This window comes from Labrus mixtus, chromosome 19 (genome assembly GCF_963584025.1).
Source record: "Labrus mixtus chromosome 19, fLabMix1.1, whole genome shotgun sequence".
Taxonomy (NCBI): Eukaryota; Metazoa; Chordata; class Actinopteri; order Labriformes; family Labridae; genus Labrus; species Labrus mixtus.
This window is the reverse complement of record NC_083630.1, coordinates 8,387,511-8,414,907: the sequence shown is the minus strand read 5'-3', so window position 1 is coordinate 8,414,907 and position 27,397 is coordinate 8,387,511. Positions and strand designations below refer to the sequence as shown.

Here is a 27,397-nt window from a genome sequence, read left to right as displayed (position 1 = left end):
ATTGTTTTTTTTGGGGCACATGTTCTGCAATCACTGAAAGGTTCTGTTGTCTAAATTTAGGTCAAAAATCTTTCTGCAGGAGAGAAAAAAGAAAGAGGAGAAAGAGGACGAGGAGTAAGCATCGGGACTCATAATGGTGATGAACCTTGGTTGGAGGGCCCCACAAATGATTTGTGCCTAGGGCCCCATAAGACTACAGAGTCGCCACTGGTTATTTAACAACTCTAAGATAGTCTGTTTGTGCCAGGGCTAAACATTTTGCCTGAGTGGGCACTAATCTTCATATAATTAAAAGGAACTGGTTTAACCATGTCATTATAGTCTGTCTAAAAAAATTGTTTCAATTTAACACTGTTACAATGTTGCAAATATAAAGTCCAAAACTCATTCAACAAATAATATTTCACTACCTCTGTCCACAACTGCGGCTTGTTTGTTGGTAAAGAAGCAAGCCTATAGACTCTTTTTTTTACTGGTTTTGTCCGAAATGCACTAAATAACCTAACTTCCTTCTCCCAACACAATAATAGTAGCCATTGTCGTGAAACTGAGGGATTTCGTATTCAGCCTATGTGCGTCGTGCGATATTGAGGGTGTTTGAACGCAGCTTGAGAAGCAGAGAAGGGAAAAAAAAAAAAAAAAAAAAAAAAAAAACAGACAAAAAAGCGCAGCCTTCAAGTTTGGTCCTACAGAGCTGCCGTAGTCGTCATGTCCTTCCTGGTAGGACTTACGCTTGCTGTTTTACTAATAACTTTTCTTATTATTATCCGGTTATATGTTGTTGTGAAGAATGGATCAAGCTGTCATCCTGGAGCCAAAGGTGCAGTCACAGTTCTCGTGGTTGCTGGATCTGGTAAGGTGGTTTACATAGTGTCTCTGAAATGTTGCTTTTCTATCCTCATAGAGTTTAACAGAGTCATAACTTCGGCCTAGATTTCTGACTATCCTACATGTAAAAACATTATACTATACGAATTGCTAGACCATTTTTAATTATTGGGTACAATATCAAGTAAAGCGAATACGGTCTGAAGTTCATCTCTACCATCTGTCTTAGCATCGAGGCTAATGATGTGTAGCATCTCAGACTGCGAAACCTCGGTCAAGCCAGCTTCAGAAAAGATGCATGTAGAATTTACAGCATATTTTACTGTATAGTTTTTTAAATAATTAAAGGATAATTCTGCTCAAATTGCATGATGACACTTTGATATTTTAGTTATTTTGATTATTTTATTTTGAAATATCTGTGACAGGTGACAAGGAACTTTCGATGGATTCTTATTCCTCATACCCCTGGCTGTAGTCCTGATCATTTTTTAGCAGATTTTACTTTCTACTTTTTAAGATAATTAAAGGTAAAGTCTGCTGAAATTGCATTTATTCACTTTGATATTTTAGTCATTTTGATTATTTTATTTTGAAAAATCTGTGACAGGTGACAAGGAACTTTCAATGGATTCTTATTCCTCATGTTTCTGGCTGTGGTCCTTATTAGCTGATTTAACTGTATAATCATTCAGATAATTAACTTTAACCATATTAACGATATTGTCTTACCCAATATCTTGTGTGAAAGAATCTTGATATATATCTTAAAAACTGGATGTATCTCCCAGCCCTATTTACCATGTGTCTTGTGTGTCTTGTAGGTGGTCACACCACAGAAATCCTGCGGCTAATGGAGTGCCTGTCTGAAGCTTATACACCTCGGCACTACGTCATTGCGGATACTGACAGGATGAGCGAGGAGAAAATCAACACCTTTGAAAGCTCCAAACAACTTTCAAAAGAGTCACAGGTACACAAGAAAAAAAAGAAAACAAAGAACAACGCCAAGGCACTCTTGAAGCCTTATCAGGAAGTCAAACAGATTGAAAAGCAGTGTTGCCAGATATCATGAGAGAAACAAGCACAAGGTTTATGGAAACAAGCCCCAAAGGAGTGACTTATGCTGCATTCATGTTGTGTGGGAAACACTGGAAAAACAAGTTTTTAAATGCACATGAACACCTGCTCAAGTCGGAAACTCAGAAAACAATCAGGTGCCCCACTTAACGACTTCAGGGGCAAAATATGTTTTCTTAATGTTAACATACTTTTTTTTATGAATTCACCTATTGCTCATCAGCCTTTTGCTAAATATAACTTGTAACAGTTACATTCATCAACGCTGTTTTTTGTTTTTTGCTGTTGTAACTTTACAATGTGTATTTGTACAGGTGTTTGTAAACTCAGGATTCTAAAGATATGTTCAACATGAGCATTAATATGTAGAATTTATCAACGTCTTCTCTTGTTTCCGAATGCGTACGATAGCTCTATCTTTTTTTTTTTTCAACCAACTTTATTCAAAGTTCAATAATGTACAAATACTTCAGGCAAATAGACGGTGTGAATGAAATGAAAGAGGGATTAAATATCATAGCAGCTTAGAAAGTACACACAGCAACGTTAGCTCTATGTTGTGGATCACTTCAACATATCATTACCATAGGTCATCACTCAGATCTGTCACACCAGGGGCTTGTGCTACGGGGCTGCAGCTGGATAGTATGGCCAGGTGAGATGGTGTTATTTGGGCCAATGTATGTAAATGAACCCATTCCTACATTCATCACTGGCTATTGGCTAAGGCACATTTACTCATGGATGAAATCTCACTGCTTATGTAGTCTCTGTCGGCCCTCATGGAAAGCCTCTTGTCCAGTAAAATGACTTGTTTAGAACTAACTGTTATGTAATTTACATACATGTCCGTGAAAGAGTTTTTGTAAACTTATATTCTATCATTTGTAGAATAATCATTGAAGCTGTAAATGTGTTTTGGACAGAATCATGTTTTTTTTGTTTGGTGTTGCCTTGAGGGTTTTATGACTAGTTTGCTTTGTGATATTTTTAAAAGTCCATGTTGATTTATTGTTTTATTGCATTATCATTTAAATAATCTAACCAAAACCACTGAGCAACAAAGCTACTTGGTTAGTTCACAAATGGGTTTTTTAAGACCTCTAGCACTGAAATTGACTTTTCATCCAGATCCATTGTAATGAGATGGAGGCATAAATCGAACCAAATATTTCAGATTGGATTGTATTTTTTTGTCATTTGGGCAAACTGGAGCTTTGCTGTATTGTAGAAGCATAGTTCAAAAGTGTGTGGGCTCCGTATAAAAAATGTCATACTGTCGTTTTTTTGTGCCTCTAATGACTTGTTCCCTTTTTCCAGTTCACCATCTGTCGGATACCACGGAGCCGGGAGGTGCATCAGTCTTGGGGTTCCTCTGTTATCAGCACTCTGAACGCCCTGCGGTATTCCTTCCCACTAGTTTTCAGACTCAGACCTGACATGGTAAGTGGACCTAGAGACCAGTCACTGTTTTTACACATTACTCTGAACTAGCACAATCCCATTCTACTACATCCTCCTGTCATTACAATTTCCATAAGCAGGACTTAAAATAAATTATTAAGAAATTTTAATTCTCAGAATAGATTAAAAAAAATATCTAATTTTGAGCCATTTTATTATGAATCACTTCAAAACAAGAAGCAAACTCGTGTTTTACAGGAATATAAGTGTATGCTGTTGAATAAGTGAATGAGGCATCTACTGAAGATTGGCAAGGAAAACTTGTGCCTTTATTGTAAAGATAGGACAGTGACTAGAGAGAGAGAGAGAGAGGAATGGTGAAAATAGTTTGGGATTGAATTCTGTACAACATAATTGAATGAATGTCTTGGTAAACCTGCAGTAAAGGTCTTGACATTTATAAAATGCATTAAACTGTACATGGAAGTGGACCAAGAACAATTATACTAAAGATGAACCACTCTATAGAAGATGAATAATTTAAAGTTATACCCAGCCTTATAGACAAAGACTGTTAAAGAATGTTAACTGGGTTCTCATGGTTCCTGGAAAATAGTTGACCAATTTTCTAGTCATTGGATAACACATTAATAAAATTAGAGAGAAAACGAAATGTCCTGGGGAATCTTTGGCTATCCTGGAAAATTATTCAAACATTCTCCTTAATTCATAAAACAGAGGACCTTGTCATCTGAAAGGGCTAAATCACATTAAGTTTATGTTAAGGATCATATCAAATAGTGAAAGTAGTTTAAGGACAGTATTACTAATAAGCTACACGCTGCAAACACCCTCAACTCACATCAGTAGCTCCTGCAGGATGGATGACATGAAGGTTACCTTACAACTGTAGTGGCCAAAACTTAAAATAATGTAAGAATACTACGTTTCAAATGTAAAAATATGAGGCTGGCTGCTAACTGCTAACTTATATTAGGTGTATAGAATAACTTTTTTCCTCATCTTGTTTTAAACAATTGAATAATGTTAAATTGATTATCATGTTTGGTCACAATGTGCACAATGCGTTCCTGTCATACCAGCCATCACAGCAGCTCAATTGTCACTGAAAATGTCTTCAAAATGATCTCTACAGTAGAGTGTGAACCCTGTGCAAACCTTGCGCCAGCTGTCAGGTCTAATAAAAGGACCCATTTACAGGAAGTGGTTTTGTGTTGGGCAGCTGTGCAAATCAGCTTTCAATGAAGACAAACACATCGACGATAGTGAGTGTGTGGTTGGAGATATCCCTCTGGACTCTGTGCTTACACATGATGTTCCTCTTCACCACATTTCTCCTTTATCCACTGCGTTTGTCTAACAACTTGTTTTAGTGATTTAAAATAAGGTTTGGGAGTGAAGGTCGCCGTATCAAGTAAGTCACCTCCTCTAAGTCATCGATATGTCAGGCTGATTTAAATGACCTTTTTTCTTAGCTGCTTAAGATCAATACGCTATCCCAAACAGTTGGAGAGAACAAATTATAGTGGGATTTAATAGGGACAGCTCAACTGGTATGTTTCCAGCAGACAGAGAGAGAATTGGTCAATCTGCCTAGATTCTGAAAGTAAAAGGTTTTCACTCAGTAACAGGAGAATTATATCATAACTGAGCTTTGTATCATTCAGATCAGATTATCTTTATTAAGTGTATACAATGCTCCTTTTTGTGGAACTCGAGAGTTCTTTTTCTTTTCCTCATACATTTTTGTCTTGCCTCATTCAAACACGGTTTCCTCATGTCGTATTACGCCCGGCTTTAAATCGTCTTTGTTTACAAGAAGCGCAGTCTCAGAGTCATGTAGTCATTCACTCCCCAAACACATCAGAGAAAATACAATTCATCCAATCGTAATCAGCGATCACGCTCCTGTCTCCCTATGCATAGACATTGAAGCACACATCAAGCCTCCCACAAGATGGTGCTTTAACACGTCACTTGTAGAAAATCCCGATTTCTTCTCATTGATCAGGAGAGAGTGGGGCGGTCCGACTCCCCATCAGTCGTTCACCATCACGTTTATTGGAAACAGGCAAAACAGTAATAAGAGTAATGATAATTTCATATTCATCACACGAGGAAAAAAAACAGGAAATCAATCTAGAGACAAAAATCCAACATTTAACAAGACTATGCTGTAAGCTACTGTCCCCTCTCACTAATCAACAATGATCTTAAACTCATCACAAAAACAGTAGCAACAAGAATAGAGGCCGACATTCCAATGATAATTCACCCCGACCTAACAGGCTTTATCGAAAACAGACCGGCTTCAGATAACATCTGCAGGCTTTTCAATCGAATCAACATATCACAACAAAAACAACAAAACCATAATCGTGTATCATTAGATGCAGAAGAAGCTTTTGACAAGGTCAACTTAATATTATTGTTCAGAGCTTTACACAAGTTTGGTTTTGGAGAGTCGTTCATCCACTGGGTAAAAACACTTTACACCTCACCCAACACTGGAACTATTTCTTCAGTATAAAGTAGAATATGATGGATTTGGCAGTGTTTGACTGAATGGTGAGTTTTTCTTCCGGTCATGTGTAAGCTGTATGTTTTAACAGTTGAGAGCAGATTCTAGACCAGTAATTGTTCATTCGGTTTGTCTGTCCAGTCGAACCCTCCGGCGGGTCTGATTGGGGAGTGGTGGTTTGAAACAAAGCGGGGACTTGCGTGCCGGTGTAGTCATGCAAGGAATGTTCCAGTAGGGCCTATGACTTGCCTATGCCTTTTGGTTATTTCATGCGCCCCATGTACGGAGGCTATAGTCCTCATCACAGCGGCTGTGGGTTAGAATCCCACCTCGGCCCTTTGCTGCATGTCGTCCCCCACTCTCTCCTTCTCAACAGCTGTCCAATAAAGACAAAAAGGCCCAAAAAAATGACTTTTAAAAAATGTGTTCCATGGGAAAGAGTTTGCTTGAAGAGCTCAATTTGAAGCAGGGTATCATGAGCAATAAAGACGCATTGTAAAAATCTACTTACTGTTAAACATGTGTTTATATGCAGCCACTCAGCCACCAAACTGTGTTCTGTCTATTGTTGAGCCGAACTGTTCTACTGTGTGAATGCAGAGTGCAGGGCAACGCAGTTTCCAGAGCATTCTGGAGCGAGTGTAAGAGTGTCGCTGTCTGTGCTGTGGACTGTATGATGACTTCTCCAGACTCTAAAGCAGTTCTGTCTGGTTTTCTATTAACCCAAACCCCTTCAACTCCCCGAGCCTCTTTGAGCTCTTAGGCTTTTTCCATCCAAGTCAGTTGCCTATAACTCACACACACAATGCCGGTGTCTGTGCTCTTCACCTCTTGAATCTACCAGACCTTGTATTTGACAGATTTCTTCTCTCTGAGTGTTCTGCAACAGCTCAGCTCAGCTCAGTGCTGTTTAACTTAATGAATACATTACTCTCAAATCACCAATGGCTTCCTATGATGACCCCTTATAAAAGACTGGACATGAGCTGTAAGCAGTCAAGCAAAAGAGGGATTTTATTTCACATTCTCGATCCTCTCCATGCATTTAAAAAACAGACATTATTGGGTACACGTCTTCCAAATAAATAAATATGAGATGCTTTGGCAATGTATTTACAAATTCATGCCAATGAAGCTCATTGAATTGAGAATTAGTTAGTTAAACAAATCAGTGTATGATCTGTCTCTGCACTAGATACACAGGGATTAAAACGGTATTCATCTCAGATTTTGGCTTTTCACCATTTCCACCAACAGCCCCTGAATGCTGCTTTCTTAGAGGCTCAAGAAAAAAGCAGGTTTGTGTCACTTCTTAGAAATGTGCTCATCCCCTTGTTTAATTGTGTGTTGTTTCAGGTGCTCTGTAATGGCCCAGGGACCTGTGTTCCCCTGTGCGTGGCTGGACTCCTGCTTGGAATTCTGGGAATGAAGAAAGTCCTGATCGTTTATGTTGAAAGCGTTTGCCGAGTAGAGACACTGTCTCTCACAGGGAAGATCATTTACTGTATATCAGACTATTTCTTTGTGCAGTGGCCGTCCTTGAGGAACATATACCCCAAATCCATTTTTCTTGGAAGAATAGTGTGAAAATATGCTCCACCTGCTAACAAATTGAGTATTACATATTTTGCAATGATTTTGGTAAAGCTCGGAAATAAATGATTTATTTTTTATTGTTTACTAATGTTTATAATGATCCCATTTGGCATTCAGTAGATGTGACATTTTGTACAGTATGCAGGATTTAAAACTGAAATATACTTGATTTTGCATGGGGGAAAAAAAGTGTATATTTCTAACTTAGCAGACGCTTTTATCCAAAGCGACGTACATCAGAGAGTAAGTACAACACAAGCAAGGATCTAGAAAAACAGGGAACAATGTCAGTAAGAGCAAACGATCAGCTTTGAGTCCGATTGGACACACAGGTGCTGACAGGAAGTGACCAGAAGCAAAGCACAACATTGAGGGCAGTTCTTGAGAGCTCTAATCAGTATAGAAACCATCTTATAAGTCATTCTTATCAAACAAAAACCATCATCACAACCATCATCATCATCAATGATATGGAGACCGTCATCATTAAGTTAGTAGGTATTCATGAAAGAGCTGGGTTGTTAGCTTTTTCTTAAAGGTGCAGAGGGACTCTGCAGATCGAATGGAGTTTGGAAGTTCATTCCACCACCGGGGGGCGACAGAGGAGAAGAGTCTAGTCAGAGACTTAGGACCCTGTTGTGAAGGTTGGATCAGACGCCTTTCATTGGCAGAGCGTAGTGGGCGGGAGGGAGTGTAGACCTGGATGAGAGAGTTAAAGTGAGGAGGAGACGTTTTTGTCGCTGTCTTGTAAGCGAGCAGCAGAGTTTTAAATTTGATGCGAGCAGTAACTGGGAGCCAGTGTAAGGAGGTGAACAGCGGAGTGACATGTGCTCTTTTAGGAAGGTTGAAGACCAGTCGTGCTGCTGCATTTTGTATCATCTGCAGAGGTTTGATAGTGCATGTAGGAAGCCCAAACAAAGCCTGACAACGACCCACTATCAATATGTACTCAAAGCAAGTTTCGATTCACCCACCTAGCTGACAACACCTTCCTAGTTTTCAGATCAGAGCTTGTTGTTGCCTCTTAATCAGTAAATTATACTTTAGGATAGTTATTTATAAGTCTGTCCAACTCTGTGCTCCTTACTCTTACAGTTCTCAGGGTAAGTTGTTGAAGTTTTTTAGGCCTTGTTTTAGTTGCCCACCAGTAGGCCAAATATCCCAACTACAAGCTGACAATCACTTTATCTAATGTGCTTTAGCATTCCTCTTTTTACAGTTATTGGTACATGAAGAATAAATGGAGAATACGTGTACAGTACCAGTCAAATGTTTGGACACCTGATTGAAATGCAAGTTATTATCTGAAAGACATTTTGATCTAAAGGCTTATGCTTAAATGTTTGACAGGTGTTTCTTGTATAAATAGAAATAGTGAAGTTTGTGCCTACGTACATGTATGTATGTATTTCTTTCCAAAAGCAAAAGTGAAATCAAATGTTTCATTTTTATTGTTTTGATATCTACTATTATTTTAAAATGTGGACGATAGTAAAAGTAAAGGAAACCCTAGTCGTCCCCTAGATACAGCTTACAGTAGCTACATTATAGTATACTGAATTAATGATCTTACTGTTTCTGTTGTGTGTCTAAACGTTTGACTGGTAGTGAAAATGAGTTCAGTTTTGACCAATCATTCCATGATATGCTGAAACGCTCTTTGCTGCATGTAGAGCTGTGGTTATCCTTGTACACAAAGAAATATCTATATCGCTTTGAGACTACTTGTTTTGGAAAAATAAAGCTACCCATGGGGTCCAAAAGGTCAGGACATCCTGTCCCAAATTTTCTAACTTGGCAACAGAATTTAAAGTCTCACGGGGCAAGGGCATCCCACTATGTGCCATTTTGGGTAAATGTGAAGTGTAATTCTGAATCTCACTGGCTTAAATTGCTGAAGAGACTATATTTAGTTTTCCACTCTACAGAGGCGTGTGTTAATGTCTTTGTTAATGTCAACTCTTCTTTTTTTTTTTAAAACTGAAATGTCACTTGAAAAAATGTCAATGCATGAAAGTACAGCCATCTCATGAGCAATACTATGACCTACCTGTAGCAGTAGCCTGCGTATTAACCTGACTCCACATACTTGCATGTGAGAGACCTACTTGAGGGGCTTCAAAAGTGGGAGTATCAGAAAAACAAAAAAAACAAAAGTGGGAGTATCCCTCTACAATTCGGCTGCTCTGATTGGTCGTCGCGGCTACGTCAACAATCCGTCGACATTTTTTTTTTTTTCTTTGCAATCTGTGCTTGTCCCACAGAAAGTAGACTCGCTGGTACTGTTACTGTGAACCATCACGGAATATTTTCTCTTGGGCTGGACGTTGAAGGAGCAGAAGCAACCACTGTCTGGAAGGACGTTTCTGCCGCAGCATCCTGATACACTTTAACCGAGGATATTTATTTGGAGTTTATCATCAACAACAACAACAACAACAACAACAACAGAACAAGAAGATGACACATTTTAACAAGGGGCCAGCCTACGGATTGTCTGCTGAAGTGAGAAGCAAAGTAAGTGTTTCAGTAGCCCCACTGGGTTTTTATCTTTGTGACAAAGTAGAAACATCCGTAGGAAATGTTCCCGAGTTAACAAAAGCTTCGTCAACACATTTGTATCCAAACTGGCTTCCTAACCAAGCTTTGTCCGTTACTCCTCTTTTTTCTCCTTCCCTTTGATAACACCGAAAACAAGGCTCATCGTTAAAGTTGCAGTCGCATTTTAACATTTATGTGGCAAACAATGTCCTAAGTTTCTGCTGTGCGGGTTTTTGGAAGCCTGTTGTCAAGTTAAGTGTTATTTTAGACCACGTTGAAGAATTAGATTTAGGCCGATTTAGGGAAAAGTGTCCTGCGAGTTCCCAAAATGCATCAACAAAGGAATGAGAAAAGGAATGCGTGTCAAGTTTAACTTTAGGTAAAGTGTGAAGAATCGACATGGGGATTGTTCGTGGTCGAGCCTATGCAACAAAACAAAAAAAAATGCAGCCTCGAAGATTTTCCACCAAACATTATGTAAAGTAGGCTACGTCTGTCAAATGGTGAACTTTTGGGGTGCAAAGGGAGTTCCGATAAGTCCGACATTACTATTTCCCCTCAATAGTGGGGGAAATATCCCGTCCTTTTTGTCCCACTGCTGGATGAAGCGCTAGAGAGAGATCTTGAAATGCGCTCCTGCAGATAATACTGAATAGTAAAGTTATGTCGACGATATAGTCTATGGCTACTGTTCAATTTTTCATTGTAGAGAGAATCTTAAATAGCCTATGAAAAAACTGCATTCCTTGTTTAGGGAGGAGCCCGATATCAGAAAGGGGGTTGACTATCTCCTGTCAAATGGATAGCCTTCTAAGCCTGTAATAACTTTGTTTGCAAAGCGCTTTTAGGGATAATAAAAAGGAGACTTTTAAAATCAGAGCATAGGCATGTATTTGAAATGAAATCAAACATATAGAAAGAGAAGAAACACTAGATTAGTTTAATTACACTTTTCTTATAAGGCCTGGTATATCTGTATGTCCAATTTGATGTGGTGGCTGCAACGTGTTTATAAAAAAAAATGGTACAGTTGCATCACTTTTTCTTTTGACAACACTTGTAAGTGTTTTGGGAACTTGGAATCTGAGGAGACCAATTTCTGTCATTTTGAAAGTGGAGTAATTTACATCCTTAATGTGGGATATCAGCTGTTCTACAGTTCAGGGTCTCCTTTGTGTTATTTATCATAATGCTAAAAATGCTCTTAACATTTGGATGGTATGGGTGAAGGTCAGTTTTATCAGTCTCTTTTACTACAGAGCCATTTCTTGTTGAAGGCCTTCCCCGAAAAAGAATCTTGCTATCTCATATCATATCTTGCTCCAAATGTGAAGGATACCATGTGCACTAATGCACACTATCAAGGATGCTGGCCTTTCAAACAAGCTGGATGGTCCCTTTCACCTCAGCCCGAGAAGGCAACGCTGTTTCTAGATCTGGTGTTTAGTATGGTTTTCTCTTTGCATGGTCGAGTTTCAGCTGGCACTGGTGAAAGCAGCGATGAACTATGCTCAAAGAAGTGTTCCTGAGCCCATGTGGTGATTCCCACTAGAGAATTGTGTCTGTTTTTGATGCAGGGACATTTGAGGAAGATCACAGACTCCCAATATTCGTTTGTGGCCTTGCTCCCTGCTTACAGATATTTATTCATATTTACTTAAAATGTTAATGATAATATGTACAGAAGGCAATGACATTCATTTGAATCTATTTATTTAATCTAACATAGTTTCAATACAGATCATTAAACTGATGTCCCTAGTTGGGCTTTTGGGTAAGCAAAGTATACAATCTATGACAGTCAACAACATAAAATCACTTAAAACTATGGATACATGAAAATGTATATACCACAATATGACACTATAAAAATCCCAGGATTCTAATTTTATGTAAAACAAACCCATTAGTCTTTAAGTGCCAACACAGTCTTTCACCGTTTTTACTGCCTTATCCTCTCTGGGATGCTCTTTGCTACCCTGTTACTACTTAACAATGAGTAACTGTGAGATATTGTGTTTTTAAGCATCTGACCTTTGTTCCAGTCTTCTGTTGCTACCGTCCCAACTTTTTTGAAATGTGTTGTCAGCATCAAATTTAAATTAGGCATATACATTTCGCAAAAATAATGACATATCTCAATTTGTCTTTGTGCTACTTTCAATCAAATGTGGGTTTCAGTGTTTTGCAAATCAACACATTCTGTTGTGATTTACATCTTACATAACGTCCCAACCGTTTTAGGAATTGGGGTTGTAAGTAGGGCCCGACCGATATGGGATGTCTGATCCCGATACCGATATGAGGGAGAGAAAAAAAATCTGATACCGATATATGCCGATACCCTTCTGAGATCTATCTTCAATCTTTAGAGATAGATATACACACATCTATGCTTGGATCCCTTAAACACAGTTATCAAACACTTAAGATAATGAAGACGAGATTTGTTTTTTAAGTTAAACAACAGCTTTTATTGTCCAGAATAACAACAGTGCACTGAAACACACGTAACGTAGAAATGAACAATTATACAAAAATAACAAGCTAATTAAAAATAAATATTAAACTACATTTAAAAGTGTTAAATAAAAAGTGTTGCCTTCCTGTGTGAAGTAGCCCTTGCTTCTTCCACCCTCAGCCATCTGAAAATAAAAACATAAAAAACAGTTACTAACAAAATAGTGTGACAGTACAACAAATATTGTGGTTCTATACTATTGATTATTGTCATTTTCTTTACTTATTCAAGCAAAACTTACATGGAATCATGCAATAGAAAATAGATTAGAATATCATAAGTAATATCTAAGAAACAGAATATACATCAAGTCAGTCAGTCTTTGATTTTAATGTATTTAAAATGTAACGATTCACGATGCGATTCTCTCATGATTTATTTTACCAAATGAGACTGTAGATAAATGATGAGTGAAAAAGATTCAAACCCACTTGTCAGTGTGGTTTGTCCTTTTAGTGTTTTTTTTGTCTCAACGAGGGGAGGTGATTGGAGCTTCTCATAGTGGTGTCGATTAAATGCTGCATCATATTAACTCAATGTGTGTCAAAGCAACGTCCAGCCTCAAAATCTCAGCAAAATACTGGAAGGAATGTGTAAAATGAAAAGATGGGTCTACCAGATTCTTTTTGATGTTGCAGGCCCTTCTCGAGGGCTGAACAACAGACTGTATATTGATTTCATCTCTGTTTTCCATGATTTTAAGGCAAATAAGAAGCATTACAACAGAAATCTGTTTAAATTATTATAGACCGATGATGACTGTTGGAGTTTGAGGAAATGTCTCGAGAATGAAATCATCCCACAGTCTGCCGTCAAGTTCACATTCAAGTCCTCCCGGCTCAGACTGTATCATTGAACAAATAGGGCTCTCATTTTGAATTTTTTCAATGACAGCCCTATGTGGGGCGACCTTAGCCCTATAAAGCATTTTCATTTCTTCATTTTAGAAAAAGGATGATAATATGATGGACTGTATAGTTTGAATTTGTATATATATATATATATAAATATGAACTTTTCCCCCCTGGTTTAAATGAATGTTTGACTGAAGAATAAGAATTGACAGCCCTAATAGTGCAGGTTTATCACATACATTAAACAATAGTGATACAGCTCTGCACAGAGAGGCTTAAAGCAGCACCAGTGTACTTATTTTGATCATTTTCAATCATTTATCATGAAAGCCTATTGTTGTTTATGTTATTTGTGAATATTGTGAATGTAAATTTGGGCAGCTCGTTAAAGGATGGTACTTGAGCACTCTTTGTTGTCTTGTTATTGGTCCTGAAAGCCTTTACATATTATAGAAGCCAGTGCTCAAAGTATAAAGCTCTGTGGTGTAGTAAGCAGGTGTACTGTTATTTATAGAGCCAGATTGATTAATCAGCCAGCAGATAACATCGGCCGATATTAACATGTCCAGTAACTATCGGTATCGGCTAATTTTATCGCAGTTAGATGCCGATATTACTAGATTTATTAAGCAGTCAAATATCACATCATTTAAATATCGTTGAATTACATTGGCAGTTCTCTTTCTGGCTGCCTCCAGCAGCGTGTGCTGTATGGATTACAACAAGCATTATCAAGCAGTTACTTTCCAGTAGAGTGACCGTCTTGTCTTTATTATTCTGTTTACAAGTGTTTGTTAAGTGCATTTGAGGGATCAACAAAATAAATGTGTATATCTATATCTATCTATCTCTACAGATCGAACATAGCTCTAATAAAGTTATCGGCCAATACATCGGTGTCTGATTTTTTTTCTCCCCAATATCGGTATCGGCATCAAAAATCCCATACCGAACCTTCAAAACTGAGAACTGTACCGAACCGAAATTTAAGTGTTTAATGTGTTTGCATTAAATCTTTCTTGTCGATGTCGATGCCTTATCGATGCAACAGGACCGTTTTTGTTGGAACAGTTAATCTTCAGCTTGTGAGTCGAAAAGACAGTGAAAATCTTTTCTTTGTCTGTTTGACAAATGCATAGATTCTGCAAAAGTCATTGTTGTTAAGTCCAGCAACCTACAAGATCAAAGAAAGGTATCAGAATGTTTTTCTCCTTCCTATCAATATCGGTATTGGCCCCAAAAATTGCACAATGGTCGGCCCCTGGTTTTATCAACCTTCTTTTGCCCCATGGTGCTAAGATGACTAGCTGATCTTCTTTAACTCTGAAGGTCACTCGATCATGGTTTGTTTTGAATAACATAGCACAGCAAATATGCTTGTATATATCTTTGTCAACTAATGTACAGTTTATGTTTTTGTTTGGCCATTACTTGTTTTTTGTTTTTTGCTCGTCTTTGTGGTTATGTGAATTTGTATATGTGAATACCATCAACCTGCCAAGGGACCACAGATGTTAATTAATTAACAAAATAAGCCTATTGCTACAATCTGGCATATTTACATGTTTATGTTCATAAACAGCACTGTCTCTTTTAAAAAAAATATACAGTATTCCTTGAAGATGAAGCTTGTTCATCAGCCCCTTGGTGCAGAGTGATGCAGTGCTCTGGGTCAAGAAATGAACAAGTGACTGTAGCATTCCCTTTGTTAGCCATTACATGAACTATTGAGAGCTTGCAATCAGCCTCACCGGCCCCAGTGACTCCTCTAGTCTGAACCAAGGCTACAGCACTGTTTTCACCTGTTGTCATTCTTCCTGTTCTTGAACCATTTCAAGTTTAAACTGGGATGCTTTAAACCACATGTGTTGCAGCTAAGGGGCTTTTTCAACTTTCACAATGGTAACAAATGCACTTTATTTTATTCTGGAACGAGACTGTGACTCAAACCTCCATGCGTCCTTGCCCGATGTAGGGGTGTCTTAATGTCTCCAAATACTGGATCTGTTAGAATCCTCACTTGCCCTTCAAGGGATGTGATTGTGTTTTGCCTGAAAATTGCAGACCACAGTTCTTAGACTGTACGTGACTGCTACCATCTCCGTGCGCATAATTAAAGCGCTGCATTCTGTTTTCTGTTTATCAGTTCTTCTCCACTCTTTAGTTCATGTCGTGATTCTGTTGAACTACACACAGAATCGATATAAAGGCAAACATTCTCTCATTATGGCGTTGTATAGAGGACGCTATACAAGACCCCCCTGTGTGACAGGGAAAGTCTCCCGCTATGAGGTGCATGTGTGAACAACCACATCAGGTATGATAACACCAGATGAACACGTTAACAAGAAAATGCATTTCCTCAAGGTAATGAAAAACACACAAGAGCAGTATGTGTGTCATGTTACTCTATTAGTATTCATTTTTTGACATTCCTTTCTCTTTTCCTAGCAGGGTACTCGGCTCTTGCTGCAGTGTCAGAATTAACACACTTCCTATGTGTGAGTGGCATCTGTTAAAATAAATGAAAACAGTTTTAAATACATAATTAGCTACCAATGCATTATTACTAAAGTAAAATAACATACTCTCATTTTTTCTTGGATTTTTCTCATGAAATGAAGGATTGAGCATAAACCATTGTTTCTGCAATGTTAGCAAAATGGCTCAAACTGAATACAAATAATACTTAAATAAAGTACTTCTGTAAATGTACTCGTATGAGTTGAATTGAATGAAAAAAGCACAGAAATTGCCAATCTAGGTCATATATCTATCATGGAAAGCATTTTGCAATGGTCGCACCACATGATTAAATCAAACCTCATCTGTCAGAGAGTGCACCTCAACAAAAGGAGGAGGAGACACAGGGGCCCATCTGGGTTCAATTGCATAAGTGTGATCAGTAGTCCATGCTCTTCTCCGAGCTGCGTGCAACACATTCCTGGAATTCTTTAGCAAACACCCCTTCATGAGGACCCCATCCACCAGGCCTTCAGCCCAATGCAATTGACTCAGTTCTGGTGGCATTACAGTTTGGCGATCCTAAGGAGACACATGTTTTTGGTTCATTCAAGGTTGATATTTATAGGTAAAGAACTTGTCCCCATCTTTAGCTTGAAGGGTAATTCAGGTATTTTCAAAGCTAAATAGTGTACACATTAAGGTGTAAAAGTGAACAATAGGGGCATGTTTGTGTGGAAATGCTCCAGCAGGTTGAGTAAACTGATGTTCTGTCACTTGGTTTCATCTATCAAGATGTGCTACTTAGTAATTCTATGCATAAAGAGTGTGCATATGATTCTTTAGTTTAGGCAGTATGAGGTGAGCCAATAGAGGTGTAATGAACCATCGATCTGGATTGATATAATGATTGGTTGACCAATGATCCAATCAAATCGATGGAAAGTCAAAACATCTCCACCTCCACATACTGTATCCCCCCTCGTTTACTCTGCAATCTCCTCACTCCTGGGATCGACGGTGTTGGATGTTATTAGTTGTCTCCTGCGATGCAGACGTGAGGTATTGCTGGTGGTGCTCAGTGGTGATCGGGAGGTCTCAATCGGACTAGTTAATGGTGCACCGAACAGAAAGTGACTGTTGATCTTATAAATACAAAGACTGAGAAACTGACTCAGGGGAAATGTGGCGGTTGTTGTGTTTTGCACTGTTGAAGATTGTTGTTTTCCTGTTTGTATAATGCATTGTGGGGGGAAATTGAATGCAAACACAGGTTTGTGTGTTTTTTATGGTATTGTTTGGGGGAAAAGAGGGTTGGGGCTGGTTAACTGTAGGGTCTGCTCTGCTGGGTTAACATCAAACATATTATTTGTTCCTCTGACTCGCACCCGACCCTTGTACTTTAGTGACCACTAGAGTGTTTGTGGCTGAACTTGACAAACATTTTGTGTTTAAATTTTGTATTGTGTCTTTCAATGTTTTTGATAATATTTGTATGTATGGCTGCTCGTTGTTTGTTTGAAACTGTAAGCTGTGCTGTCACCTGTATTGGCCGGGATACTCTTGAAGAAAGAGATTTGGTATCTTATTGAGTTTACCTCCTGGTTAAATAAACGTTAACTATGACCATGGTACATTATGCTGAACATATAAAACATATACAGCTGGTTATGTTTGGGCTAATGTTCAAAATAAGATATTCTCCTGTATGTGAGCTGAGAGAGGAGATGAGGGAGAGAGACAGACAAACACGCTGTTTCCTGTTATTTTTCTTCAAATTTATGATAGTGAAATATATTATTAATGCTCTACAGATATTTATTGTATAGTTTTTTAAAATTAAACTTATTAAAAATTATTAAACTAAGTTGCTTTCAATCCATAGTCATATTCATTTGTATAAGCACCATACCACTCTGCATACCATTGGAGCTGCAGCTTAAATCTATCATCCTAAACATTCAAACATGCCACATATGATAAAACAATATTTTAAACAGGGAAACAGGAGTTATTATATTTGGATTTATTTTCTTCTCAGTTCTACCTGCATTTGTTGCTGCCGCTGTGTTTTTAATTTTGGATTGTGCGTTTACTTCATTTTTTTCCCAGAGTTTTTATTTTGTTCATGGTCTTGTTTTAATGGCGTTTAAATGTAAACAAATTACAGTTTAAGACAAAATGTTACATTAACACAGTGTGTTCCCTACATCCTCTTACCCTGCTTAGTGAGAGCGCCCAACCCCGAGTATCAGTTGCCTATAGAAGAGTTGCAAAAGCTATTACATTCTACTATCAAATTAGATAATGGGAGCTACTGTGGATAACGCAGCTATAGCTGAAGGGTCTACAGGCTGCCCCAGAGTGTCTGAAAATAATTTAAAGAGTAACTGACAGAAGCTAGATACAGTTGTGCAAAACCAAAACACATGTTACAGGATTACTGGTACTTGATTACATCAGTCACAAATAGGGTCTGTGAAAGGGGAGAGCTTAGCTAGCTTCACTTTTTAGACCAATCAATATACATACATGATGACATGGCACAGGAAGAGAACATGGACGATGAAAGAGGTCAGTCAGCGTTGAAGCTTATTTAGAGCTTCAATAGCTAAGGGAACAAAGCTCTTTTTCAAACATGGCCTCTTCCAGGTCAGCGTGCTGCATCTCTGACCTGATGGCAGAATAGAATAGAGTGGATTGAGTGAGAGGGGTCCTTTGCTATGGTGAGTGCTCTGTGAGTCGGTGCTTTGTAGTTGAGATGTGAGAGGTTTTGGGTTGGTATGCCACTGATTTTTGAAGCAATATTTGTGATACAGGGTGGTTTATTTTTGTTCCCAACTGTTAACAAGTTGAAGAAACAGGTTGAGCAGAAGGGGAGGATGGGTTGGATGCTTTTATAAATAATTAATAAAAGGTGAGGTGAAACAGAAAGGGCTCTAAGTCTTTGTTTTATGGCCGGAAGTCTTTGCTGGCAGCGTTTATGAGCGTCAGTGGTGTGTTGATCAAAGCTGAGTTTATAGTCCAGGGTGAGTCCAAGATATATGAAGGAGTTGATCATTTCACACAGTTTCATTGTTAATGAAACCACTGTGTTAAGTGAAGTATGGTGTCCTGGTAGTCTGTAACAGTTATTATCATTAAGAAGTGCAACTATGGCCGTGGCGTCCGAGTATTTGGAGTATGTGGTAACTGTTCAGGGGCTGGTGCAGGCGTTGGTATTAAGTGTGTACAGGAAGGGACTGAGCACACTGCCCTGGGGAGCTCCAAAGTTGGTGGTGATGGTGGAAGATGTCATGGAGCCAATTCTGACGGATTGTGGTCTCTTGGTGAGAAAGCTGTAAACCCAGTGGGCGAGAAGTGTTGGGACATTAAAGTTGGTGGAGTTTCCTGATCATCTGGTCTATGTTGTTAAAGGCAGAACTAAAGTTGATCGAAATGAAATTACGTGGAAGTTCAAGGTGCTGGAGGATAGAGTGACAGCTGGAAGGATGGAACTTAGAACCAGTTTCTCCAGGCATTTCATCATGATAAAAGTGAGTGCAACAGGTCGGCTATGGGTCAGAGGTAGAGGCGGTGGTCTCTCTGAACTGGAAGGTATGGGGTTTGATCCCCAACTCCTGCAGTCACATGTCGTTTCTTGGGCAAGATACTGAACCCCAAAATACTTCTGCTGCTTCACAGGTGTCTTGTGAATGCATGTGAATGGAGTAGTACTGTTGGGCAAAGCTATCGGGGTGTATGTGACATTAACAATGATTTAATGTAAGCTATACAAGCCTTAATCTTTCTGTTTGCATAGAGGCAGCTGTGCCTTGTATGCTACACAGGAGATGTTTTTTTTTCTTAGGATATTATTGGCAGAGTTTGACGTGCCCTACTCTGCCTGATTGGCTTACCACTGGACTCCATTGGACAAAAACAGTAATTTTATTTTGCAGAGTTGTCCTTTTACTGCTGCCTTCATGGCTGAATTATTCTGTGGTATTGCTTAGTACACAAATATTGAGTTATATCCCAACTTACAGTTTGAAACTCTTGAAGTGTCATCTGCTCTGAGCAGTTGGCCTGTTCCTTTATAAATGTCAAGCCTACTTTGTTTGTGGAAGATCAAAAGTACTAGATGATGGCAGACATCATCACCTCAGATAATACTTTATTGATCCCCAGAGGGGAAATTCGGGATGCTGATGCCTCATTAAATAAACTTATGTCATAAAACATATGAAACATTTCTAACCGAACAAACACTGAGCTCTGGAGAGGTGCCAGTCCACTTCCTGAGCACTGCCGAGGTTGCCCTTGAGCAAGGCCCTGAACCCCAAAAAACTGCTCTGGAGCGCTCGCTGTTGGCAGCCCCCTCACTCTGACGCCTCTCCATTAGTGCATGTCCATAGGATCCTGCTTGTGCATGTTTGTGTATTTCGGCCTATGTGTGTTTAGCATGTTAATTAAACAGAGCGTAAAACCGAATTTCCCCTCGCGGGATAAATAAAGTATAAATTATTATTATTATTATTATTTTCACCGAAACAAGCCCTTTTCAAATAATGATTTTACCTCAGTGCCAAAACAAAACTCTGCTGTTAATACGTCTTTTGACTTTAGCACACAGGTTTACAGCATTGTGAGAAAGAGGTTTTGAAGAGGCCTTCCAAGGATTTTAAATGATAAAAATTACTATTTATTCTAAATCTGCACATGCATGAAACCAACAGGGCCAACAAGAACAGGAAACAAAGTTATACCAATGTCATATCATTCCAGTATCTTTTAGCCAGAATGTTTATGTGTTTGTTTGTTTTTTCAACAGTAGCACATAGCTTTACTGACCTTTTTTCCTCCAAATACTTACAAGCATAAAGGCACGAGCTATGCTTTCATCAGGAAAAACTTTTTGGATTTAGAAGTAAAATTGGACTGGGGCCATTTTTCGGGTTGCCCTTCTGGTTAAAATATTTACCCTTCGAGTTTTTCCCTGAGAATCTTTGTTTAATGTTTCCATCAAGAGACTAAAATCCCTTTTTCCAGTGTGACTTTGTTTTCTAAGAGTTCTTGGCATTCTCACTCAACAAAAATAACAACTAGGGAGAAGTAAGGAGGATACAAGCCCCTCTGCCTAATCATTCCAGTGCATTGGCTTCATAGCTGGGTTCTTCTGTTGACAAACTCAACAGACACCAAACAGCCTTACTTTCATGAATGATTCATTAATGACACAGCATTTAGCCTTGACATGAACTGCGATTTACAACAGAACAGTTTGGATCATGTTCTCAGTACATCAAGAACAAAATGTCATATTAAAATACTCTTTGTTTGGGGCGCTGGTGGTGCAGTAGTTAATGTGCGCGCCCCATGTATTGAGGCCATGGTCCTCCAGGCAGGCGGCCCGGGTTCCAAAGCCGACCTGTGGCTCCTTTCCCACGTGTCACTGCCCACCCTCTCTCTCTCTCTCTCTCTCTCTCTCTCTCTCCCTGATTTCTGGATCTATCCACTATCCTATCTCAACAATAAAGGCACAAAAAGCCAAAAAATAAATCTTAAAAAAAATACTATTTGTTCGTTTAAGACTTGCCAATGAAACAACAAAGCAACGTTTGCATTAAATTGGATACATTTAAATACATTTTCAAATCTCTACAAATATAATTTTGTATTTTGGTTCTCCTTCCCAACTGCAGCATCATTTATATGGTGTTTTAAAAAAAGGCAGGTGTCGTCTTCTGCAGTCTGATCTAATTTATGATTTCCAAAGTAACTCAACAGTTTTTTTTACATTTTTCTTTTCTTAGTGAATATGCTGCACTTCAATATAATGACTTAAAATCCTGCGTTTACTTTGTATTTATATTTTTATTTGAAGTATAAATTTTGTTGAAAAAGATTACCTGCACATTTCTCGTGAGGATAAATAAGTTAGTGAACCAAGTTAACTGTTATCTTTTTTCAAATGTATTTTTTTATTTTACAAGAACCTTAATGCTGTTTTTTCAAATTAGGGAACATGAGTGCAGTGCATGCACGTGCCACATGTTCTTCCTTGTTGAGTTTGAAGTTGTGTCTATATAGAGAACGAGCCCATTAACTGTGGAAAACATTGCAGTATGACTTACTGCTCCTTCTTTCAACAGGCTCACAACATCTGCAGAGATATGCCAAGACTGCCAGTGGCTGCTTGGATCGTTGTCGTGGCCATATAAGTGGTGCAGATTTTTGTAATCATAGTTTTCAACAACATCTGGAGACAAAAGTGCCAAAAATCAGACAGCCCCTCCAGAAGTTTGCAGGCTCTTTCCTTTTATTGTTTTGACAAAATATTCATGATTTCAGCAGTTTTTCCAAAAAGTTGCGGGACAAGTTTTGATGGCACGTCCACTGTGAGCAACAAAACAATGCAGAATCCTTCAAAACAGTTCCTTTTGTGCAAAACCTTTAATGTTGATAATTGAAACCATTTCTTTCACCTTCAAAATGTGACATAAAGGCCTGTGAGGAATTTAGTGGTCATGTTTGACTATTTTAACATTTACGTAACCCTAACCCTAACCCATAATGATGTATTGATATAATGATCAACTCACTAAAGGAAATGTATGATTTTTTTACCCCTGGATGTTTTCCTTCTTGTGACAGTCCTACTTCAGAAGAAATCTGGCAGTGTAGTAATGCGGTACAACAAAACTATGACAGGCTTGTACTGAGTCGATGGGATGCCTTTAAGAAGGACTTTTTGCGCCGGGGAGAGTAGACCTTTTTTTTTTGTAGCTGTTGTAGCTTTTGATAGGTTTGTGGTATGATCACAATGTATCAGGACAGAAAAAATTATGAGTCACGCACAAAACACAGGTTGAGAACACAACTCATTTTAAAGTGTTTCAAATGAATAAGTTAAGTTTGAATATTTTTGTGTGTGTCCGGCTTTAATCAATACCAAGATGTCTTACTGACTGTTGAAACACCTTTCAAGGTTACAGCCTTTTCCCAGGTTACCCCCTGTGTTTCCTTGGTCTGTTTTTCCTTGTTGAGCTAAAGTAAAGGCATGATATTAAGATGATCATTTTTATTGCATAACAGAGGTTCACTATGATATATTGTGGATCTACTGACTTGCAAACTAACCAAGTATAGTTTAAAATGTCCAGTTCAATAAGATATGCGTATACTACTCTCTAAGATGGGAACTTAACTGAACATTTTATCTTTCAGATTGCTCAGAAATATGACCCACTAAAGGAAGAAGAGCTACGCTTTTGGATTGAGGAGGTAACAGGAATGTCTATTGGAGAGACCTTTCAGAAAGGCTTAAAGGATGGAGTCATCCTCTGCGAGTAAGTGGCTCTGTTTTGGGTTGGTGTGTTTGTATGGTGGTGGTGGGGGATGTGGCAGAAGTTTGTAAATATAGAATTTTATTTTACTTGTGTAGTGTGGCCTTTCAGATTCAGAACATGGATATTAAATTCAGGTAGTGTGTTTTTTAATGTTTTGCCCCATGCCTGAGAGAGAGAGAGAGAGAGAGAGAGAGAGAGAGAGAGAGAGAGAGAGAGAGAGAGAGAGAGAGAGAGAGAGAGAGAGAGAGAGAGAGAGAGAGAGAGAGAGAGAGAGAGAGAGAGAGAGAGAGAGAGAGAGAGAGAGAGAGAGAGAGAGAGAGAGAGAGAGCTCAAGGTGCCAGGTCCCCTGGTAGTCTAAGCCTATAGCAACATAACTAGATGATGGTGCTGGTCCATATCTGAGTGCAACAGCAGAGGTTCCCAACCTTTTTCCTTGGAGCCCCCCCCCCCCCCCCAGGACCCACACAAAAAAGTGATACCCTGCTGCCAAAAATTAATTTGATTATTTTCTTTGATAAAATCCCAACAGAATAGCCCTATACACACTTGTTCTTACCAAAATATCTTTGAATGAACTATCCACAGATCCTCCCCCTGAGCTCTTTGAAGCCCCAGGTTGGGAACCAAATTGCTACACAGGATGGCTATTATTTAGCTATAATAGTAAAATACAAAACAATTCTTAGGTATAAAAAATTGGATGAACCCTGTTAAAGAGAAGAAGGGATCATTTAATTCTACTCCTGATATGTTAGGGTCTGGGAATTTTGACATGGTTTTTGTTCAATATCTAAAAGTAGATGTGACACAACCTACAGTCTCAGTAGATAAGGAGAGTGTGCAAACAACAGTGTGTAAGTTATAGATTAAAACTGAAAGACTAAACTCTCGGATAAAGATAAGAATATCCCTTCCTATGATAGATAATGCTGCATGGAATACAAATGTCAAAATTGGGCTGCAGGAATAAAATGTCACAAAATTATGCAAAAAATGTATCCTTCATCGCTGATTGATTCCTTTATGTTCTGATAAAGTATGCATTTTCTATCCTCTCTTAGACTGATTAATAAGCTGCAACCTGGTTCTGTGAGGAAAATCAACCTTTCTCAGCTTAACTGGCACAAGGTAAGACCTGTTTTGAACTGGATTGCAGGACAAGTCATTCAAAGAAGTTTGCTCAGAAGTCGATGTTGCAGAAGGTCATTCAGCTCATTAAAATCAATCACAGAACAGTCATTTATTAAGCTTTAGCCATTGCATACTAATGCTTTATTTGTGTTGTAATTTCTCCTTCCTGTTTTTTTGAGTCCCTTTATATAGCACATCACTTCCATTTTTTCTATTTCCTTCCGCAGCTGGAAAACCTTGGGAATTTCATCAAAGCTATTCTGAACTATGGCCTAAAGCCCAATGACATCTTTGAGGCCAATGACCTGTTTGAAAATGGGAACATGACTCAGGTCCAGACCACATTGCTTGCACTGGCCAGTATGGTGAGTAACTACACAGTTAAGTGTGTGCAGAAGAACACATTTGCAATTATTCAGGAATGATGTTTATTCATGTTTTATGCCGTACCAGTTCTTTAACAAGCATATCCCCCTTGTTAGGCAAAGACAAAGGGTATGGACACAAAGATCGATATTGGGGTGAAATACGCAGACAAACAAGCTCGGCATTTTGACACTGAGAAGATCAAGGCTGGACAGTGTGTCATTGGACTGCAGGTAACTATGGCTGTTGATATAGCTGGAGAATAAAATGATTCACTAATTTCTCTAGAGAACTTTATTTCTTCTGTAGTGTTAACAATCACATAACTCTGAAACCCTCAGTTAATGCCAGATTAGGCTCGATAAGAAGCTCATTCGGGAACTCCTTCAAAGCTGAAACGGATAGGTTAAAGAAACCTTGATATCATTTGTCTGTGATTCCTCTTAAAGGTAAAGTAATGTTATTGGGTATGTTGAGATCCTAAAACTAGTCCCTTGTCTTCAGATGGGAACAAACAAGTGTGCGAGTCAGGCTGGAATGACGGCTTATGGAACCCGAAGACATCTATATGATCCAAAGACTCAGACTGACAAACCGTACGACCAGACCACCATCAGCCTGCAGATGGGAACTAACAAAGGAGCCAGTCAGGTTAAAACCTTCTCCTCTTAAAGCCTGTTCATATTGAATCTTTTTGTTTTCAATGTATCACTCCACGAAACAGTAGTCAGAATGAAACCATTGAAGTAAAGCTTTTGGACACACACACACATACACGCGTACCTTATTAAAAGGGGACTATCAATCTATACTATACAAGAAGTGGCCTTGTCTTTCTGGTCATTTTAAAAATACAAACAATTAATACCACATTTACTTGTGATGTCTTTAACCATAACATTACTTCAAATGTGTGTTGTTGTTTTTTAGATAGGTACACTAGTGCAAACAGACACACTCACAAACACACACACACAGAACACACATATATATATATTTATAAAATCATCCAATTAGAACCAACATTTAACAGCAAAATTAAGTTCCTATTAAATACTAGCTTATGGTAATTATTGTTTCTTGCAGGCGGGCATGTCAGCCCCTGGTACCCGCAGGGACATCTTTGACCAAAAGGTGGCCCAGCAGCCTCTGGACAATTCCACCATCTCCCTCCAAATGGGTACGAACAAGGTGGCATCTCAGACAGGCATGAGCGTGTACGGCCTGGGTCGTCAGGTCTATGACCCCAAGTATTGTGCCCCCCCAACAGAGCCAGTCATCCACACAAATGGCAGCCAGGGCACTGGCACCAATGGGTCAGAGATCAGCGATAGTGACTATCAAGCTGAATTCCAGGAGGATGAGTTCCACAGAGGTTTCCATGATGACTACAGCTCCAATTACAATGACCAGGGCATTGACTATTAGTAAAAACCACTCAGAACAAAGTGTATATCATCAAATACAGAAATGAGCAAGAGTTTTGCTATCCTTAGTAGTCTTGCAGCATAAAATGTTACCATGAGTGCTTTCTTTTTCCACTTTTACTCTTTGATCTGAACAAGAAAGGTATCAAGAAGTTGTAGTAACATAGAATGTTGAGATACAGGCTTTCAGCAAAAGTGCCTTTAAGCTCAATAGTATTCTTTTAATATTCATTTTAGTACCCTTTTTTTATGTCTTAAAAATTGAACATGAAATAAGTGATGACTTTCCGCTTGATGGCATAGCATCAGGTGTAATTGCAGTATTCCAGTGTGTATTCCTGGAGCAAAACTCTGCTAGTGTTCAATGTGAAAGGAATTCCAATGTGTAGTCCTCAGGCATAGGCTTATGTTAAATTTGCCTATCCCCTGTCTTTGTTGTTCCCATATACATACCCCAACTCCCAGCTGGTGATGCTGGTTTACCTATTTTTTACAGTTGTTCTCTAGATGGCTTTTTTTTTTCTAATAATGATGTAGAGGACCAATCCTCAATGAACTGTATTTGACAGCTTTCCTTGTTCCATCACTTGACGTAAATGTTCACATTTTTTCCCCCTCATATTCCAAAACTGTATTTATTACAATGACACTCATTGTAAAACAGTTCACTGTTATATGGTTTGTATAGAAAATGGAATGTTATAAATAAAGCCTTTAATTCTTCAATTTTGGAAGCTTGTATACTGACTTTCATTTTTCAGCATAGTGTACTCACCTCTCCTTTGATTTCAGACACTTCTACATCTACCTTACCCATTACAGTACATAGTCTGTATGTGCCAAACCTTTGTGCCCAATAAGTTTTGGTGGTTTCCATATTGCTACCTGTTTCTTTTACCTTGCTTTTGCCTTCTGATTGTTGCTAGTTTTTGGTCGATTGCTGAAAGCTAAATCCACTTGTTGGAGGAACAATCAGCTAATCAGAGCTTTAACTGTAACTACCTCACTACATCTATAAAATGAGCATCAAAGAAAAGCCCATGAGCATGTCAACAGTGGATGAGATTCAGGCAGCTGTACAGATGGTTGTAAGTTAACTTTTTTAATCAGCATACTGTATCTACAAAAACACAAAAAGCTTAAATCTATTTAGGTCAATCTAATTTTACTTTACTCCCTTACAAGGGTCAAGCTCCAAAAATACTTGATGCAACATATTACCCTTATTGCAACTTGATGCCAGATTTTATTGAACCCTGCCTGTCTGACAAATCCCAACATCCTGCAGGCTTTGTGATTGCTAGCCATCTCAG

The 27,397-nt window shown here is 38.6% G+C and overlaps 2 protein-coding genes across 2 annotated transcripts; both read left to right on the top strand.

The window, feature by feature from the left end:
- The first annotated feature begins 672 nt into the window (after positions 1-672).
- Positions 673-9,221, top strand: alg14 (ALG14 UDP-N-acetylglucosaminyltransferase subunit). The gene is made up of 4 exons (XM_061064493.1): positions 673-853; positions 1,653-1,801; positions 3,229-3,351; positions 7,211-9,221. The coding sequence occupies exons 1-4, from the start codon at positions 709-711 to the stop codon at positions 7,439-7,441; spliced, it is 648 nt and encodes a 215-aa protein (XP_060920476.1). The 5' UTR covers positions 673-708; the 3' UTR covers positions 7,442-9,221.
- A 470-nt stretch (positions 9,222-9,691) lies between these two features.
- LOC132994411 (calponin-3-like) lies at positions 9,692-26,818 on the top strand. Its single transcript, XM_061064749.1, has 7 exons — positions 9,692-9,967; positions 23,039-23,160; positions 24,222-24,288; positions 24,519-24,656; positions 24,774-24,890; positions 25,162-25,308; positions 25,744-26,818. The coding sequence occupies exons 1-7, from the start codon at positions 9,911-9,913 to the stop codon at positions 26,083-26,085; spliced, it is 990 nt and encodes a 329-aa protein (XP_060920732.1). The 5' UTR covers positions 9,692-9,910; the 3' UTR covers positions 26,086-26,818.
- The last annotated feature ends 579 nt before the right edge of the window (positions 26,819-27,397 follow it).